This window comes from Microcaecilia unicolor, chromosome 4 (genome assembly GCF_901765095.1).
Source record: "Microcaecilia unicolor chromosome 4, aMicUni1.1, whole genome shotgun sequence".
Taxonomy (NCBI): Eukaryota; Metazoa; Chordata; class Amphibia; order Gymnophiona; family Siphonopidae; genus Microcaecilia; species Microcaecilia unicolor.
In genome coordinates, this window is record NC_044034.1 from 320852485 (window position 1) to 320873547 (window position 21063).

At 41.5% G+C, this 21063-nt stretch overlaps 1 protein-coding gene across 1 annotated transcript in view; it reads right to left on the bottom strand.

Moving 5' to 3' along the window:
* The window catches only part of TACC1 (transforming acidic coiled-coil containing protein 1), a 97517-nt gene that overhangs the window by 54554 nt on the left and 21900 nt on the right, over nucleotides 1–21063 (bottom strand). Inside the window, 1 exon segment of the mRNA XM_030201913.1 lies at nucleotides 13324–14452. Coding sequence (XP_030057773.1) covers nucleotides 13324–14452 — 1129 coding nt within the window.

A 21063-nucleotide genomic window follows, 5' to 3' on the forward strand; every position in this document is an offset into this window, starting at 1 on the left:
AGGCATAAGCTGGATTCCACAACAGAAAGGGGCATTTTAGTTGGCTATGCTCCAGGACACAAAGGATATAGAATTTTGAATCTGAAAACTGGCATTGTTGGCATAAGACATGTTACATATTTTGATGAAAACAAAAGGGTTGATAAAGGCTGGATTATCCCAGATGAGCCTTATCATCCAGAATATGAAACTAGAACCATAATAGACATGCCAGTGTATATAAATGCCATACCAAGGCAGATGTCTGAAAGCAACTCACCTGTATCTAACGAGGAACAGGCAGAGGAAACAGACACAGAAAGGATCATTGAAGAAGACAGTACAGTTGGAGAAGGGGAATCAATTGGAGAAGGACTCTCAGATATAGAGGATGCAGAAAGGTCGGACCAACCTGTTGTCAGACGCTCATCCAGGGAAAACAAAGGTGTTCCACCCCCAAGACTGTCTTACCTAACAAAGTCAGCAGAAGCTCAAGAGCCCTTAACATGGGATGAGATTGAGAAAATGCCAGCAGAAGAAGCTGCTGAATGGCATAAAGCTGCACAAGAAGAAATTGATGCATTGGATAAAAATAATACTTGGATTCTTACAAAATTACCTCCTGGCAAGAAAGCTATAGGATGCAAATGGGTATTCAAGTTAAAAAGGAATGCACAAGGAAAAGTGGAAAGGTATAAAGCCAGATTAGTGGCAAAGGGATATCTTCAAAAATATGGAGAAGATTTTGATGAAGTGTTTGCACCTGTAGTGAAACACACGACAATTAGAACACTTCTGAGCATTGCAGTCTCAAAAGGCATGCAAGTCAACCACATTGATGTGAAAACAGCATTTCTTCACGGAGAAATAACTGAAGACTTGTACATGGAACAGCCAACAGGTTTCATAAATACAAAACAAAGACAGCTAGTGTGTAAATTAAACAAAGGTCTTTATGGATTAAAGCAAAGTGCAGAATGTTGGAATGAAAAATTGCATGAAATATTGACAAATTTAGGATTTAAGCAAGGTGAAGCAGATAAATGCTTGTACACTAGGTGCACAAATGGACAATATGCATACATTTTAGCTTTTGTTGATGATCTGCTCATTGCAAGCAAAAGTGAGCAAGAGTACAAGGACATTGTAAAATGTTTAAACCTCAATGTTGAGATAAAAGAACTTGGTAATGTGTCATACTATCTTGGTATAGAAATTGAGAAACAAAATGATGGTTCTTATCTTCTAAGCCAGAAGCAGAAAATAAATGAGCTTATTGAAAGTTTAGGTATGCAAGATGCCCAAGTTGTAAGCACTCCCATGATCACTGATTTTCTGAAGGATGAAACAGTAAGAGAACCTTTACCAGATAACATCCAATATAGATCAGCCATAGGTAAGCTTTTATATCTAGCTACCACATACAGGGCTGATATAGCAAATGCAGTAGGAATTTTGAGCAGAAGGGTCAGCTCACCTACCAAATCAGATTGGACTGCAGTTAAAAGGATGGTAAGGTATTTAAAGGGTACCATTGATTGTAAATTAAAGATTTCAGCCAATAGTAATCCAAAACTAATATGTTACTGTGATTCAGATTGGGCAGGGGATCATTCTGATTATAAATCCACAAGTGGATATGTGTTTATGTATGGAAATGTACAAATTTCATGGGTCAGTCATAAACAAAGTATTGTGAGTTTGTCTTCTACAGAAGCTGAATATGTGGCCGTATCGGAAGCGTGCAGAGAACTGATGTGGATTGAAAAACTTTTGCTGGATTTTGGAATAGATGAAAAGAGACCAATCCAGTTAATGGAAGATAATCAGAGCTGCATCCGACTGTCACAGAATGACAAGGTTCAGTCACGCACCAAGCACATCGCAACGAAATACCACAACGTGCGAGAGTTGGCGAAAGAAGGGGTCATCAGTCTACACTATTGTCACACCAGTGAGATGACAGCTGACATCATGACCAAACCGTTACCCAGAGAACATTTTGTGAATCTGCGTATAAAGCTTGGACTTTGTATGAATAAATAATTGCATGACAGTTATGCATGAGAAGGGGTTTGTTGGAATGTAATTGTATTTTACATGCATTGCCTGTCACCTATTATTTCTCTGTGATTACTCTGTGACCTCTGATGTGAATTACTTAGAGAGGTCACACTGCTATGCAACTTCCTGTGGGGGTTTAGACACAGCACATGGAGCACATGGAGCTCATGTTCTCTCCTAACCTGAGAGGATCTATGGTGGTGTGAGCATCCATTACCATCTAAGCACATGGAAGGAGCTGATAAGACAAATGTATAGTAATATGTATATATAAGCCTGTCTGATTATAATCTAACTACAAACTGTGAGTAAACAGATGTTTTGTTACTTCAACTTTAAAGTGACTCAGCAGTGAATTATTCAGGGGTGAATGAGAGAGAGATGAAGAAAGAAATTAACATTTCTAAAGCTGAAGCTGTGTGTACTAAAATCTGCTAATTATTTACTACAAATAATCCAACAACAACCACTTAAGGCATTGCGGAGAGACATGGCTAGATTTGGGCCTTTGATCCTGTCTGTAGCAGCCTACTGCTTGTACATGGGAATGCAGATTTTAGACCAGGACTAGATAATCCTCGAGTGGTCAGGTGGATGGGGCGAGGTCTCGTTCTGCTTAAACACTTTCTTTTGGCAGATGGAAGAATGCAAGATGACTCAACTTTGTTAGGAACAACTCCAGATTTAGCAGACCGGTTTGCCTATCAGCAAATTTCTCTTTACATTCAATCACTAACCAAATCTCTGCAAAATACTGATGTGGAATCTAAATTTCAAAAGTTATTTGACATGCCATTGGAAGATCTGATGTCTATATCTTTATTGCACAAGAGACTGCTGGCCACTTGCTGAAGTGAAGACTTAACATCAATATATAGAGTCAAGGGATCTGTTGAGGCTAATTCGAGTCATACCTTTTTGGGTAGAAGTGCTGAACTAAGGGACTGTCAGTTTAGATTCATTTACAGAGTTTACATTTCCCAATCCAGATTATATCGGATGCAAAGAGTGAAATTACTAGTATGATTTTGGGATTGCATGAAGATACATCTTTTTGGAGAACCCTCACTAGATACTTAGAAAGCATACTTCAACAAAACATTACATTTATTATTATTTTTATTATTATTATTATTTGCTGCATTTATATCCCATATTTTCCCATCTATTTGCAGGCTCAATGTGGCTTACAATATCATACAACGACAATCACATTGATGGAATAAGAAAATCAGAATATAGATAACAGATAAGGTGCATAAGAATATCATGGCAATCATATTAACGGAGTAAGAATTTCAGAATTGTTGCAATTAAGGTGCATAAGAAAATTCTGTAAAATAAGAAGTGGATAAATAGAACATAACATAATATCAGGACAAGATATAATATTCAGTAGTTAGGATGTAAATTAAAATAAACAAATTAGAAGAGTTCCATAATAATTGTATCTGGTGTAGTTTAGGTGTTGGTTCGTTACGGGGGATCTTTTTTGTACGTCTTTTTGAACAAGTAAGTCTTCAGCAATTTACTCCTAGGCGTATCCTTTTAGGTCAGGTTTCTACTCTGGAGTTAAGAGGTAAAGGTAGCTGAATTTGGGTAATGAAAGCTTGCATTCTGGGGAAAAAGTACGTATTACAATACTGGATACAAAGGGACGTTTCTTCTTTTGGCACTAGCACAATAGGTTACATAATGGAGGTCCGAGAGAATTATCTTACCTTTAAGCAACAGAGGCAATTTTATTCTGTTTGGGGTCTTATATACAATCTTTGGTGCAGAAGGAGAGAAGTTATATTTTAAATCAGCTACGTGATTCACTCCTCATATTGGAGGAAATGCCTCAGTAGGTTGATTCCAATCTCACACAATTTAGTACAAAACCACTCTTTAGTTCTGGGAGGGGAGTTGGGGAAGCTGTTAGGGTAGTTGCAAGGGATGGGAAGGTGTATATAGGCTTTGGGGAGCTGTAAGAGTCTAAGCTCCCTAATCATGCAGAATGGTGAACTGTAGGAGGTTGTTTACCACCCTCCAGTTCTCCATATAGTCTTTAGTAATTGAGAGGTGGGGGTGGGGGGCGATGTGGGAAGAGGATACTGGGGAAGAAAAAGGGGTTTAATGTGGAATTTTTTAATTTATAAAATGGTGATAGATTATAATAGTCATGTAAGTTGGTACAACACTGTTTTTGTCATTTGCGTTTGTTATTATATTTGTAAGTTTGCAGTTTTGAACCTTCATCAATAATAACATTGTTTCAAACAAAATTACCTCCTCAATGTATACCTTTGACTAACTATTCTGAAGTAATTTTCTCTTGGCAGCTCCATGTTTGCCATTTTAGACCTTTGCTTCAAATTCCTTCGAAAAACACCTATCAATCACTACTGATTCTTCATCCAACAGTTTTTAAATGAGCTCTGTTACAGTGATTTGACACGGGTGGGCGCTACTGAATTTACAGAACTGGAGCTAAATTTGGATTTACTATGACAAAGGGCTTGAAGATTTATGAAAAGCGAAACTTTGGGTTCTTGAAAATATCTATAATTGTTCTTTCAGTATGGGATTGTAAAACATGTTGTATAGATCTGTGAAAAACTCTTGCATACATTCTGAACTTTATTTAAGACAGCAGGATGTCTAAGAAATGTACAGGGGTCTGAGGACTTGTACAAGGAACTTTGTATCAAAGAATGTTTTTGGCAGCAAGTATTTCAAATGGGAGAGAGAAATTTTGAAAATAGGGCTCAGGGTAACAATATCAGAGCATCTCAAAAACTAGTCCCTTCTCAAGATGATATTTGCTTATTCATTCAAATTTCTGCAATACCTAACTAGAAGACTACTCCAGGAGACTTGGGTTCAAATGAAAACCCCTTATAATACATTCACAATGTAGCCAACAAGTCAGTCATGAAATCGTTAACAGCAAATCCCAAGACTCTGGTTTATGAGAACATTCAAAGCAGTAGGCCTAACTAGACTCTTAGCATCAACATGTCCATTTTCAGACTCTATTCCCTTGCCTTAGATGCATTTTCATTTCTTAGGTTTTTAACAATTTTGGAATGAAAAGGTTTGAATCTGTTATGGCCATAGCTATTGTTAAAATATTTCCTAAGTTCCTGGTGTTTTATCCTTTTCATACATCAGTGACTTCACCTACCAGAATATCACAGAATGTCATACCAAAAAAACCAAAACAAACAAAAAACCCCCAAGGATATAAGGTTACAGTCCAACAAAAAGGTATTGTTATATCCTTGTTTTGCTTTTATTAACCTTTGTTTCCATAGATTTAAGAAAACAGTTCACATTTTTCTATATTAAATCTAAAGCATAAGTGACCTTTCATACAAAAGGAGAGAACCACCCACTCAAGTTGATTGGCTGACACTATCATTACATTCTGGAGTCAATTAGGAACAGATGCCTCTGCTCTCTCCCAGGCGACATCTCTAAATGTCAAAGACAGGTGTGGACCATCAGAGTATATCCTAGATTAAGATAAGGTGTCCGATGGCTCTCAGGACCCCTTCCCTTTGTCAACCAGTCTATCCCCTCCTGTCCTCCTCCTCCTCCCTAGAAATGGGAACAACTATTTACCATGGGGCACAAAGACTATTTAGGATCTCAAGCAGAGACAGCTCTATTTATAAAAGGTGCTGCTCACACCGCCATATTCACACAGAACCTTTTTTTTTGGGGGGGGGGGGGGGGTGGGGGGGAGGGGGGTTTAACATTTATTTCTTCTACCTAAAGGGAACATTTCTCACAACTTTGTAGCACATCCCCTTCCACCATCAAATTAACCATAAAATGTACTGTCAAACCCAAAAAAGTGCCCTTCTTACTCAGGGCAGTCACTAGACAAAATGGTAGACAAAGGTCACTTTCAATATTGCTCTGCCCTTTCATGCTCATAGATGCACTTAAAAAAAAAGAGTGATGCAGAACCTTCCTCACCCCACCCCCAGCTCAGCTTGGCATCCTGTACAGTCACCCTTTTCACCCATCTTTAGCGAGAGCCCTGTTCCTACTCCCTCCCCAACCAACATCCTCTATTTTCTCTGGGATGGTCTGATGAGGTAGCTAAGGAAGGCACCATTACATAAAAATCCTTCACAAGTGCCCTGGGATTCATAGGAACCTTCTCATCTGGTGCGCCAGACCTCTAATCCTATGACAATTCCTCATCTACAAAAAAAAATGTTTAAATAGACTGACAATATTTTCAAAACCAAATGAAGTCAATTTTAAAATACATAGCATCAGATATATCACATTCTGGGACAAGGAAGCCCATGATAATGCCACCGTTAACTGTAAGCACTTCAGAATTCACAGGACATAATATCTGGTGTGTCTGACAATTTCTGAGTTACTTAACACTTACTGTTCCTGGGAATGCCACTCTCAACATTTCAAACTAAAACAACACTAAAAAAAGAGTACAAGTTTTCCATTTTAAAATTCCTGTCATCTAAATCCCTAACTTAAAATATAAAATAGGCCTATTTACTAAAGTGTGGTAAATATTTCCACTAAGGAGATTAATTCTGTAACTATGTGCCTATAAAGAGGTGCACAGAGGGTGCATGATAGACGCCTACTTTCATTTATAAAATACTAGTATGCCTATAATTTAGATGTACTTACATTAGTGCAGAGCGGGTGTGTGTACCTGTTCTGGTAATGTATACATAACTTTTAGTAATTCTACAAGTTACACATATACTGAGTTCATCCAGACTCTGCCTATGTGTATGCTTATCTGTCAAATATGTGCTATTTAAGACAAGCATGTTATTATAGGAGTGGCCTGGGGTATCTGCTTCGATTCCCACAGCAACTCCTTGTGACTCTGGGCAAGTCACTTAACCCTCTATTGCCCCAGGTACACAATAGTTTCCTGCATACAATATGTAAACTGCTTTGATTGTATAATCAAGTCCCATCCCCTTTCCCTATAGAATAGCAATTAGGTGGGATTTGGGCATTTACACATGTTGTAAACCCTTGCGAATATGTATGCCAGTATTCTAATGATTTACATGTGCAATCAATGTAAAGGCTGTGTCGTAACTCTTAGAGGGTGTGCCCAGCAAGTCCCCTGCAGTTACTGCACAGAAATGTCTTTACCATGCATTTATTCCCAATTAGCACAGATGCTAACTGCAATTTGCAGTCCACATTCCCCATCCACAACCTGCCCCCTAACATAGTGTGTAGTTAGCATGTGAATTTGAGTCACTGTCATGCCAACAGGGTAAGTTACTGCATTATTCTGCATAGACTGGTTAGCGCACTTTAGTTAACAGGCTGCAAAATTACATACAATCATACTCCCAGTCATGAAACATGCTGCTTCAAGCCACTGGTTGATTAACAACCAAAAATACAGTCTAAAAATACGATAAAACAAGCTATACCATAAAAATTTAGAGATTGCCAGAATCTTATGTTATGGGCAGGAACTTCTGAAATTATTTAAAAAAAAACAACAATTTCTCCCCTAAATCTCGTGTACTATCCCCTCCAATCTAATATTGGCTGGAAGCTCATTCCAGCTCAAGATCACCTGAGAATTAATTTGTCCAGCGTGTTCATAACACAATTTCTAGAGCGTAGTTAAGGATAACATGGAACAGTGTCAAGAGAATCCAATCCCATTTATTTGGTAATACTTTCCATATGGGACCATCTCTGGAAAAAGGTGACTAAAGTCACCAGAAACAAAATTTGAGGTTTAAATTAATGAATTCTGTAACAGCAAACCATCTGTAATACAACAGTTTTATGAACCCAAAATCGGCCATGCTCAACCTGTTGGATCCATTACTTTAGTCACCTTTTCCCAGAGACAGTCACATATCTGTTCATGCTCAGTCTCTTGGAAACTCTCTTGCTTCAAGTAATTAGTTTATAATGGATATACACAATCTCATTCCATCAGTAGTGACCTATGCATGCAACATGCTTCAAGAATCAGGGGTGAAGTGGAACTGAACCCCACCAGAAGCCACCTGGAGAAAAGGGTAAACAGGTTCAGCTCTTCTGGCTCCTTCCTTTTTCATCACCATGCTTTTTCATCCACACAAAGCCGAAGCTTCAGCAGCACCATCAAGCCTTGGTTACAGGTTTTACTGCAATATTCTGACTCCAGGGTCAAGCAAATGGACGCAAGACAGCATGCACTACACCTCTCCCAAAATGCAATGCTTATCTCAAAGGCTGTGGCCGCCATATATGAAACAACCTGAAAGCAAAGGTAACAGGAACAGAAAATACAATTGTGCCCAATCACTAAAATTTCTAAAAAAAAAAAAACAGAATAGCCCAAGTGTGTGTCTCTCTCTCTCCCCCAATAAAGCCTTGAAATTATTCCAGGGAATATCCAGACACACTCAGCAATGTTACATGATGAGGTCACCAAGTATCACTCATGGATGCTCTACAATTGGCTACTGCCTAATGTACAAGCAAATTACGGAGAACGTTTCTACACAGGCAGGATCACAGACGATCCCTATCAGCCCATTGAAACGTTGTGGGATCTATAGGGATTATTCTATAATAGACACCTATATATAGGTGCTCATTCTATAAAGAAAACTAGGCGCCTACTGTCCTTTATAGAACACTAGCTTAACCAGTGAAATACAACCCAATAATTCAGGTGCAAGTATTTACGCTGGTCACTGAGCTGATGTAAGCAACTTTTGTATAAATGTCAGAGATATAGAATGCTATAAATTATGTGCAGAATTGTGCACGTAAAGTGTGAGCCCTGCTCACGCTCTGTTCAAACTCTGCCGTGTACGCCTACCTGTAAAATATGCACTATATAAGATATGCACATATTTACAGAATAGTGCTTAGGCACGTTTTTGAATATACAACATTATTCTAAAGATTTAGATGCATAATTTGTGCACAAATGTCAACACATACTTTATAGAATTACCCCTCCGTATAGAAAGAACTTTGCTCCAGAGAACAAATACAAGTGTTTTTTATTTTACACAGCTTAAAAAAATAAATAAAAAATAGCAACAAAAATCAAGCAACAAATTACACGTCTACAACCTAACTGGATGGATCCCCCAGCAGGCAAAAAGGACATTATACTTGAATTCACATATCCAACAGTCATTATTAGTTACATGCTATGAGAACAAGCAATCACCTCAACATCTGGAAGTGTGTGTGGGGGGAGGGGGGATGTTCATGTTGGAAGTAATGGAAAGGGATTTGCAAGGCGATGCTCTAACATGGGATGCGAGCGAGATGGAGAGACAAGATCGCCAGTTGTTGCATGGAGTAAAACAATGGTGCAAGCTGGCATGCTGCAGTGACGATGACAAAAATCACAGCCAATGCTCTCAGAGAAAATAGAGTACTTACAACAGAAAACAGAGAAATTTCACTTGTTCAGTGGTCCTTGATGCATAAATAATTGACGAAGAGGAAAGAGATGGACAGATGGAGGAATAAAAAAATAATACAGAGGTATAAAAAGTACTGGACAGTATCTGAATTGCAGAGTCCTAGCACTGTAGCTATTTTCAGTTCACAAAACACTTGTGGGCAGAGGCCTGCAGAGCCACAGCCCTAAACTCTGCCTTTGTAGTATGGATGGCTATACTGCTTGGTACAAGAGATTTCAGGAAACTCACATGCCTGAGTCACATTAATGCTGGAAAAATGCAAAATGAAAACAGAACGCTAGGGTTTTAAGCTCTTTCATGGTTTGGTTCTGGCATTACAACGAAGTCCTTTAAAAGGGCCAGATATACTAAAGTGAGTTTCCCCATTTGGTATCAGTGACAAAAAAATGTGTAGTTGATCGAGCTCTTCTAAGTGCTCACTGCACCCGGTGGCTTCCAGCAACTTATTGTAATTTTAAGGCTGCTCTAGATAAATACACAAAACTATTGTGGACTAGATCCATACAATGCACAGTACACAAAATAAATGGGGCCAATATTCAGACCACGGGAGTTAAGACCAGATAACTCCCCCGGTCGGTGTTAAGCCCAGACATTCAATGCCGGTACATTCAATGCTGACATTGAATATCCGGTTTATTTTTGGCCGGTTGAAGGATAACAGACTAAGTCAATATTCAGACTTAACCGGTTATCTATAAACCAGCCAAACATATACCATGTTTTCATTAACTGGCTTTAAAAACCGACGGATAGCCGGTTATATTGGGGGATATAACTGGCTATCTGCTATCCCCCGCTGATTAATGGCACATAGCCGGTTAAGCGCTATTTAACCAGTCAGCAGACATTCTGGCCGGTTAAATAGCTCTGAATATCAGGCGGAAAGTGTCTTGTATTGCTGGACTTCAAAGTTTCACCACACACAAAACTTTGACTATTTTATTTGGATAAAGAACAGACAAGAAACAAACCACAATGAGACCAATATTCAGACTGTGGGAGACAGCCTGGCTAACTCCCTCATTCAGCGGTGAGACTGGATATTCAATGCCAGACTGTTTCCGGTGACTGGCACCAATATTTTCAAAACTGGACTATTGCAACTCTATTTATATTGGTTGCACAAAGTTGCTGAAGTCTACATTACAACAAGTACAGAACACAGTGACAAGAACTTATTTTTGCAGCGGACAAATATGATCACATTACTCCTTTGTTATTCCTTCTGCATTGGCTACCATTAGAAGCAATATTTCAATTTAAGGCATCAGCTGTGGCCTATCAAGCTTTGTATGGAGCTACCTCTGCTTATTTAGGCATTAATCTTGCTTTTAAATTATTTTATTTCTAGATCTACTATAAATCAATTTTTATTAAAGTTTCCCTCCTCTCACCGAGAATTTTTGAATCCACTTTTCCGTATCAGGCTGCATAGTTTTGGAATTCTCTTCCTTCTTTTCTTTTAAGAATTTGTGGTTATCTTCAATTTAGGAAAGCTCTTAAGAAATTTTATTATTAATTTGTGGTATCTCAGCTTTTTTTTTTGGAAAGTACTGTATAATCTGGTTTAAACATTGTAATGCCTGATGCTTAATCAGTTTTTTGTTGTTTCCCGCAGTGAACTTTGTGGTGTTTTGTGGGTTATAAGACTGTAGTAGTAATAATAAAAATATTTGGTTTATTTTTGGCAGGTTTAAACTTAACCGGCCAAGCAGATTGTCAAAGCTGGCTGGTTAAGTTTATAGCAGCCAAAGATAGGCCTGCTATTTTGGTGGCCCGATCTGGCTACCAAACTTAGCCAGAACTGTGCTGAATATTAGCGTATAGTCAATTATATCGCATGATATAACCATTAGCCACTAAGTGCTGACCACAAATATTCAGCGGGAGATAACCAGCTATCTCCCCCGCTGATTATTTGAAGATAGCCGGTTAAGCGCTACTTAATCGGCCAGGAGCTGTTCCTGGCTGGTTAAATAGTGCTGAATATCAGGGGAATGTCTTTAGAAGCTGTGGCACTTTAATCATGACCCACTAATAGTTTCATTTCACTGTTACGTATGGTACAGTTAAGTAGATTTATGGGTACTGCAATGAGGGGGGTCCCAAGACTATACCTTTCATGCCCTAAAATGCAGTTTTACATGTAGTTCTTGCTGCATGAGTTCTGCAAAGATAATCACCTGTACTTGATGGCTCCCAGTGTTAATTTACATGAGAAATGCACTGGTCACTTGTTTAAGTAGAAAAAGAACTTTTCCTTGTATATACACCAAAAATCATTTACATCATTATAGGTCTGACATACTACCAGGGTTTCCCCCCCCCCCTCCCCCCCGAGTCTAAAAAGGAAAATGCTAGCTATATCTGTCCCTGTGAACTTTCAAATACCCAAATAGTTGTACTTCTTTTCAAGTGAAGGTCTGTTTCCCAAATGTTCTTACCTGTGCTGATCAGGCATGTGGTGTGAGAAGCTGTGCATGAATGGAAAGGATACTACATCTGAAGAGACATTTGTGAGGGGGGGGGGTTAAACCCTTTTCTGGATATCAATGACTAAGAATGATGTGTACTGAGAGTGACTTACTAATGACATACCAAACAACTTCATAACCTGTTGGGATACAGAGACGGGCATAATCGAATGGGGCGCCTAAGTTTTCCTGAGGACGTCCTCGCAGGACGTCCCCGCGAAGGGGCAGGGAAACCCGTATTATCGAAACAAGATGGGCGTCCATCTTTCATTTCGATAATATGGTCGGGGACGCCCAAATCTCAACATTTAGGTCGACCTTAGAGATGGTTGTCCCTGATTTTCGGCGATAATGGAAACTGAGGAAGCCCATCTCAAACCGACCAAATCCAAGCCATTTGGTCGTGGGAGGAGCCAGCATTCGTAGTGCACTGGTCCCCTCACATGCCAGGACACCCTAGGGGGCACTGCAGTGGACTTCAGAAAAAGCTCCCAGGTGCATAGCTCCCTTACCTTCGGTGCTGAGCCCCCCAAAACCCACTCCCCACAACTGTACACCACTACCATAGCCCTTAGGGATGAAGGATGGCACCTAGATGTGGGTACAGTGGATTTGTGGTGGGTTTTGAAGGGCTCATATTTACCACCACAAGTGTACAGGTAGCGGGGGATGGGCCTGGGTCCGCCTGCCTGAAGTGCACTGCAGTACCCACTAAAACTGCTCCAGGGACCTGCATACTGCTGTCATGGAGCTGGGTATGATATTTGAGGCTGGCATAGAGGCTGAAAAAATATTTTATTTATTTATTTTTTTTTTAGGATGGGAGGGGGTTAGTGATCAGTGGGGGAGTAAGGGGAGGTCATCCCCGATTCCCTCCGGTGGACATCTGGTCATTTAGGGCACATTTTTGTGGCTTGGTCGTAAAAAAAAAAAAAAAGGATCAAGTAAAGTCGTCCAAGTGTTCGTCAGGGACGCCCTTCTTTTTTCCATTATCAGCCGAGGATGCCCATGTGTTAAGCAAGCCCCAGTCCCGCCCTCGCTATGCTTCTAACACGCCCCCAGGAACTTTGGTCGTCCCCGCAACGGAAAGCAGTTGAGGACGCCCAAAATCGGCTTTCAATTATGCCGATTTGGGCAACCCTGTGAAAAGGACGCCCATCTTGCGATTTGTGTCGAAAGATGGGCGCCCTTCTCTTTCAAAAATAAGCCTGATTATGTGTTCATAAATGTTGTAGACTGTATATTGATGCTGGAATTCCAACAAACAGATTAAACAAGAACTCAGATTGGTTGCCACACAATGCACACCAAGAAAAGCATTGTAAAAATACTGCCCTTTATTCACTCACGTTATTAGCCGTGATTGTGTCTTCTTGGGCGAAGCTTTGACTTTATCATCATCATGGGGTACCTCCAACTTTCTCAGCTCTGGAATGTCACTGTTTGTGAGGCAGGACTCGGCTGCTGTGTTGGACAATGATTTGGCAGGTTTAAAGGGATCTATTAAGTCATCAAATTTATCTGGATCAAATGAATAAGAGCTTTTTGGGACAGTGGATGAGTTCTGCAACATGGAACTACCACCAAAGGGGTTAAAGTTTGGATTGTCCCACTGACTCGGGTCAGAGTTATACGAAGCTTTTGGAAGTGGTACATCATCTAAGTCTGTGGCGGTAGAGGCTGCCAGTGGGGCCTTTTCCACATGCTCACTGCTTGTTGTCTTACTGGTCCTATCCTTTTGTCTCTTAGAAGCCAACTTACTGACTGGTTGTCGTGCAAGCTTCTTTGGCATGGATTTCTTCACCTCTGTATTTTCTGTGCTGTCTGTGAAACCAAACTCCATCTTTACTGCGGCTCCTTTGGCTTCTCTAGGCAGTTCTGTCCCCGAGTCACTAATTTCCAAATTTGGAGAAGAAAAGGTCTTTACAGCCGTGGGGGAGTTCTGTAGCTTAGAGCCACCCATCTTGAATGGGTTGATGTCCTCATTAAATGCCTCAGGGTCAAAGTTATAGGAGCCTTTTGTAAGAGAGATGACCTCTGCAGCAGGTTCACCTTCTGTATTATCCAACACCTTTTTTGGGAATGGAGGCCTCAATTTCTTAGCTTTGCCCTTGATGGGCACAGGTTCCAAAGCCAAAGATTCTTTAGATTCAGCATTTGATAAACCTTCTGATGAAGCTAACACTGTTTCCTCGGCCATAGCTCCTTCTCTGGCACATGCCGGTACATTTGACGTCAATACCGATTCTTCTACAGAGGCCCCAACAGGTCCTCGACTGGTTGCAGCAAGATCTCTAGGTGGGCCAGTATCCAGGGCAGATGCTGTCACTGATAGATTTTTCCTAACCTCAAGACTATCTTCCAATTCACAATGATCACTTGAGTTAGCGATACCATCCTGTTGCAGAGATGGATATGCCTCCAGCAAACCTTTCTGAGAGACTTCTGCTACAAATGGTTCCTCATTTTCATTTAACTCTGAAATAAGATTTGCAAAAATAAGATTAAGACATTTGCACCTTATATGTTGAAAAACCATTTCTTAAGTTACCATTGCTGCAAGGTGACCCAGGAGTCCGCCCTTGTCAGATTAGTTAAGAGACCAGGAAAGTCACAGCAGGTACTGAGTAAAGTGGCGGTGCTGTTCTTTCCTCTAAAACTATACTATCAGCATTAGGACCACTCTTCACTCTTGAGTCAGTTCTGACCCAATATATCAGTATGGGATCGTGTTAGAGCTGGTTCAGAAAGTAAAGTGACCCACTATCCCGGCATGATGTCACTCCTCTGTTTAACTTAGGACTGGCTTAGAAAAGCAATAACTTTTTACAATAGATTCTATAGCTCTATTACAGTGGAACTTCCCCAATAACCTGCATATTAATGATGCTTTAGAAACAGCATGGTGGTTAGTCTTAAGTAAGGTCTTACTAATGCCACAATATAGGCAGCACATCAAAAGGAAATAAACTTGAATCTTGAATTATACTGAGGATAAGGTACCCAATCACATTATTCTACTTGATATACAAGCTTTCCTGGCATTAAAAAAGGTTTGGACAAATTCCTGGAGGAAAAGTCCATAAACTATTAATGTAGGCATGGGGAAAGCCACTGTTTATCCTTGGAGGTTGGTAGCATGGAATCTTGCTGCTTTGGGAATTCTGTCAGGTACCTGTGACCTAGAATGAACTCTGTTAGAAACAAGTTGTACCTCTGGTCCAATTCAGAATGGCAATTCTTATAATCTTATGTAATAGAGTAATGGGTCAAAACTCTAATTCCTTAGTCTACGTTTCATTTAAATACTGGCTGCAGCATTTGAAGTTATACCCAGAAGGGTTTTGACGTCAGGGAAACAGACCTTTAAATAGGCACCGGTGCAAGGCTGAAGAGCTGAGCCGCATAGGCACCGTTTCATTGAAAATCTGTTTGGGGGAACAGCTGCTCCCCTTGTGCCCCTCCTAGCTACGACTCTGGTTATACCTGAATAAAACACTGGCTGATTATCTGGATACTGGTGCTGAATTTCTGGATATAACAGGAAGAGCTATGATTATTGCTGTTACCTGGATATTCACTGCTATTAAGTGGTGAACCCTCTAGATACTGGCAACGAATATTGCCAATCTTCAGGTAACTCCTAGCTCCACCTGGCACTACCTCAACAGCACCAGGTCAGTCTGAAGAGATTCAGTGTGGTCCCAGGGCCATTCCTGTATTTTCAATGGTATTACCCAGCAGTGAATATTTGGGTATAACTTCAAGTGTCGCAGCCTGCATTTATATCAAACACTGACGACAAAATTAGAATACTGACCCTGACAGTGTATTACATAAGAATTGCCATTCTGGACCAGACCAAAGGTTCATACTGCCCAGCATCCTGTTTCTAACAGTGACCAATCTAGGTCACAGGTATCTGGAAGAATCCCCAAAGCAGCAAGATTCCAGTGGGCAATGCCCCTAAATATCGGGTGGTACAGTACATCATTTTTAGATCTACCTGTCCTGTATTAAGCATTTTTCTCCACAGACACAAAACAGGGACAACGCTTTACTACATCTGAGCCTTACTGAGTTCTACTGGAACAGAAAATGGAGTTTTCAGTAGTTTAGAAAAAAAAAATTCTTTCAATCTAATCCTCCAGCAGCTCTTGCTATTCACCCTGAGGTCTCCAAAGCTGCTATGATCTGCTCACATAGACCTTTAAGAAAAGGTTTACGATTCCCCTCTCTGAATCCGAGAGCCACAGACTACTCAATCAAAGATTCCTGCCAGCTGGACCCTGAGCTAACGGCACACTGTGAAACTCTACCCAGTGTAAAAAGAGGGACAAAAATAATCAACCTATAATCTAGAGCCATGGATACAAGTAAATTACAGGATTGTATTTTAATTAGAGGGAAAATCTGCTGTTACAGGCAAAAGATACAGCCACACCACAAGGAATCCTTTAAGGTATTGCCCACTAGGACAGCGTGACCTACTAATTAGAGGGTTCCTGAGATGCGCTAACATAACTTCATAGCAACTCTCTTTTGGTTATAAAAAGACCTGTCTGTGTTTAGTTGAGCAAAGCTGCCTCCATGGCAGCTCAGAATCTTAAATGCTCAAGTATTGCTTTGTATCGATTATTCCCTGGCTGTAGCTCCATGATGGGACTGACCTTTATGCTTGTTATTACACAGAAAGAGAGGATAACAAAAATCGCTAACACAGGCCCTTTATTTAGTAAAAATGTCTACCACCTCCCTATGCCTCTAGAGAGAAATCCTTAGCAAACAGAAATTTGAATAGTAACAGGGCAATTAAAAAAGGGGGCAGCCCTGACCTCTTAGGGAGAATGAGATGCATTCCACTTTGTGCTGCACTGAGCGCCATCTCCTTTCAGGAAAGATTTCGTTTCCTAGCTGAACACAGGACTTAAAACACACACCCGTCACACTTCTTGCTTGTTTGACATGTCAGACGTTACCAACCCCCCTCCCCCCCCAATGTCATCCCAGATTCTGAGTATTTGCAGCTCCAGAAAGAACCAGAGGTTTTAGTACTCATTTACCTCCCTGGATACCTATAGGATAAGGTGGTGTCTTTTTCTGAAATAGAGAAGCAAGGATTCTGAGTGGCAGAGCTAGCCAAGGGTGGATCCCCTCCTTCAATGTTCACCATTTCCCCTTCCTTACCCCTCCCCAAGGGGGTGGAGGGGCAATGTAAGGGTACTCACTGTGCTAGGAAGCTATGTTTGGATCACTTTCACCCCTTCCCCACCCCTTACCGGTGTGTAGGAGGAACAAAGTGTTGTCCAAGCAAGCCCAAATTTAGGCATCGGCAACAAAAGCAAACGGCTAGGCTGCCAAAGATGCAGGCCAAAGATGAGGAGTTTGCCCTCGAAGGGGGACCACTGTAGCACTATGGTCTTCTTCAGCTTCTCTTCTGGCTCTCCTGGCACTGTACCCCCTCCCCCACTCAAACTCAAGGATCTTGCCTAAAAACGCCAAAAGTTTAAATCCAGCCCTGTGTCCAAAGTAAAATATGAGACAGCATGAGTCAGGGAGACAAGTAGTTACAGCAGTGCAGCGAGAAGCAGGTAAACCAGGGTTCAAATTTATTTCATGTGACCTTGGGTAAGTCATTCTTCTCCACTACCTCAGATACAAACTCAAATTATAAGCTCTCTAGGGCAGGGGAACTACCTGCTGTACTGAACACCAAGGAATTCAGGGTTCAAATCTGCTTCTCCCTCTTGTACTTCATCATACCTTCCCCCCCCCCCCCCTCTCCCCGCTTTTCACCCCAGTACAGGTTTGGAAAAGCAATTAAATCCAAAAGCAGTCATGCAGAAACAATTACTGAATGAGAGCTTTTACAGCTTGCTGCAAAAAACACAGGCACTGATCTGTGAAAGATAGATCCAGGTCAGTGTTCGTCAAGGAGTTTGTACTTAGATGTCTGCAGCACTTCTGGGGAAATGTTGGGTCTCTGAACATTTGTGTGTGTCTTTGTATGTTTGTGTTTCTACTTCTGTGCCATTTCAATTAATTATGCGCAACTGTCCTACTTCAGCTCAGAGCTTCATATGCAACAAGGAAATCTGGAAACAGCCTCCTGGAGGCTCAGTGAGCAACCAAGGACACTAGTATCAGAATCCCAGGCTTGGCTTTGAAATCAATGCACTTCCTTGGCACTGCTGGAGCTGAGCAATATTTTAATTAGCCTGCAGAGCACTCTCTGTGGGAATGCCATGGATTACTGCTCCTTAACCCTGATGGGCAATGGTAATTTGTTATCAATCATGGCTTCAGGGATGGTACATCCTGTTACAGAACTGGGCTTCTTAATTACTCCATATGTGAACATTTTCAGGCTGCCCACATACTTCCTGCACCTACTCAGTGGACTGTGTCATGGTTCTTATGCTCGATTTTGGCACGACACCCTGTGTTCCCTGTTTCAACCCTGCTGAGTCCACATTACCACATGCAAGGTGGCACTTCTTAAGCCTTTTAAGAGGCAATGTTATATCTGCATACAGGCATAAAGGAGACAATTTTGTTGAGTATTCCATAACGAACTTAGGTGCGAAGGTTCCATTACAGAATATTAACCCACTATCAGCATGCCTAACATTCAGGCATCTGCAATAATTACACCAGCCCTAGAGCTGGCATAGATATGCGTGGGTGCCTAAATGTGGCAGGGCCATCTGTAACTTACAGTATTCAGTGGGAGCCCTGCTAAGTCCTGCCTGTGCCCCTCCCTTGTGTAGAACCCCTTATAAGTACACTGTTGGGCTGATGTTCAAAATGTAACGCCGGCTTTAAAGGTGATTAGTGCTGGACTACTGCCAGCATTAGTGAGCGCAGAACGCTCAGAGGGCTTTAGCACGGCAGACCAAGTGCACGCAAAAGATCAGCGCAAATAGCATTAAAATGTAGTCAGTTAATGAGGTCATTTCCTATTCCCTCCCAATGCTTGGAGAACAGCACACAAAACAAAGCCACCCTTTGCGCTGAAAACCTAATGCCAGCTTGCAGCAGGCATTAGGATGTTTAATGATAGGATTTCTCATGATTCTTTCTTTCTTTCAAATCTGCAGGTTTTGATTTTTGGGGGGGAAGTGGAAGAAAGCCCGTAAGCACCAGTACTAAGAAATAAATGTGTGTGAGTCAGAGCAAACCCGAAAGTGAAAGCACACATTGGCGCCAGTTTTCTGTGCTTAAATATAAAAGCCTTTCAAATAAAAATAAAAAATTGAAAAGCTTATATTTAAAGGTGCAGAAAACAGGCGATAATGTGCACTTTGCTTTTGGGTTTGAATGGGGCATGTGCACAAAAAGCTGAGGAAAATAACATGCACAAAACTCTTGCGTAATTGCACCAAGCATATTCCCCTCCTTGTTTTCGTTTCTACGGAGCACATATAACTTGAATACCATTTCCTTTGCGCATTAGTGAGCTAGTTTTCTGCGCTGTTCCGGCAGTGTGGGTTCTGCATGTCAGCTTGTGTATAAGTTACATGGGTATTTGCAGAAGAACAAGGCGCAGTGACCCTCGGGTGCATGGAGCCAAAATTAACATGGAGCCGTGCCCTGACGGACGCGCACATCCAGGCCAGCGGGGAGCGAGCGAGCCTAGGGAAGGGGTTGCACCCCGTCGCCAGAGGCTCCCCACTGGCCGCAGGAGGAGCTACACGAAGGGGTTAAAAGCCCCTGAAGAGGGACAGGATGACCTCTTCCGGGGACCAGGGCTAGCGAATGGCGCTTAGGTTTCCTGCTAGCACTTGTGCATTAAGTGCTGCTATTTCAAACGTTTACCTGTGCAATGTGTGCATAAAATATGGGTGCTTAGGTAACAGAATTCTTCCTGCACAAGTGATAACATTTTCATAAGGAAAGCGTGCACATACTTCCGCTTAGAAAATCTCCACAAGGAAATTATGATCCCACATTTACACCGACTCTTCAGGAACACAGAAATTTTCAGGGTTAATGTATCTGTGCTTGAATTTTCAATTCTGTAGACAGCAATGATTCTGCTCAGTTTGGGTAAAGTTATATGCACACAGTCAGTACAAGCATAAGATTATCTTGCATGTCAGACAGGACAAATTTACTTCTATGGGTAAAGCACTGTTTTATCTGCAGAAGGGATTTTGAAAATTACCCTCTTAATTGTCTCTTCCCAAATGTTTCATCACTTTTCACTGCTTTGTGCGTATACAGGCCTGGGTCACCCACTGGGAGGGTGACTATCCAGCTTATTTTCGAAAGAGAAAGACGCCCATATTTCGACCCAAATCGGGAGATGGGCGTCTTTCTCCCGTAGGCGAACAAATCGATATAATCGAAAGCCGATTTTGGTCGTCTTCAACTGCTCTCCGTCACAGGAACGAACAAAGTGGACAGGGGCATGTCAGAGGTGTGGTGAAGGCGGGACTGGGGCGTGGTTATCGGCCGAGGAGAGATGGGCGTCTTTAGCTGATAATCGAAACAAGAAGGGCGTTTTTGACGAGCATTTGGTCCGCTTTATTTGTACCCTTTTTTTTCAGGTCCAAGTCCCACAGAAGTGCCCCAACTGACCAGATGACTAACCCCCTCCCACCAAAAAAAACCCACTTTACAAACTTTTTTCCCAGCCTGTATGCCAGCCTCAAATGCCGTACCCACCTCCATGACAGCAGAATGTGTTATATCCTCTGACAGCCTTTCCCTGGTTCTGATGTGGCTCTCGGGTGAGTATGACACCTTTTCTGTTATGCGCACTGCAGAGTCACATCAGCAATGCATCGTGGTGGGTGTAGGGTATTGGGCTCCGTGATTCCACTAGCTTGTGTTAAATGCTCACGATGTTGGTAGTTGGTAGGCTCTACTCCCATGGTGCTTTTTCCTCTGCTTACTGGGTCAGAGTGTACCCTGTTTTGTTTCCGGTAGTCCATGAGGTAGTGGCCATTTTTGTAAGCCAGTTTTAGCTCCCTTTCATGTGTTACCCACGTTACTGAACTTAGTTGTTACCTTGAATGTGACTGAAAGAGGGCATTGTACAGCATTCTGCCAGCTTGGACCTACTGCTCATCTCAGTACCAGGA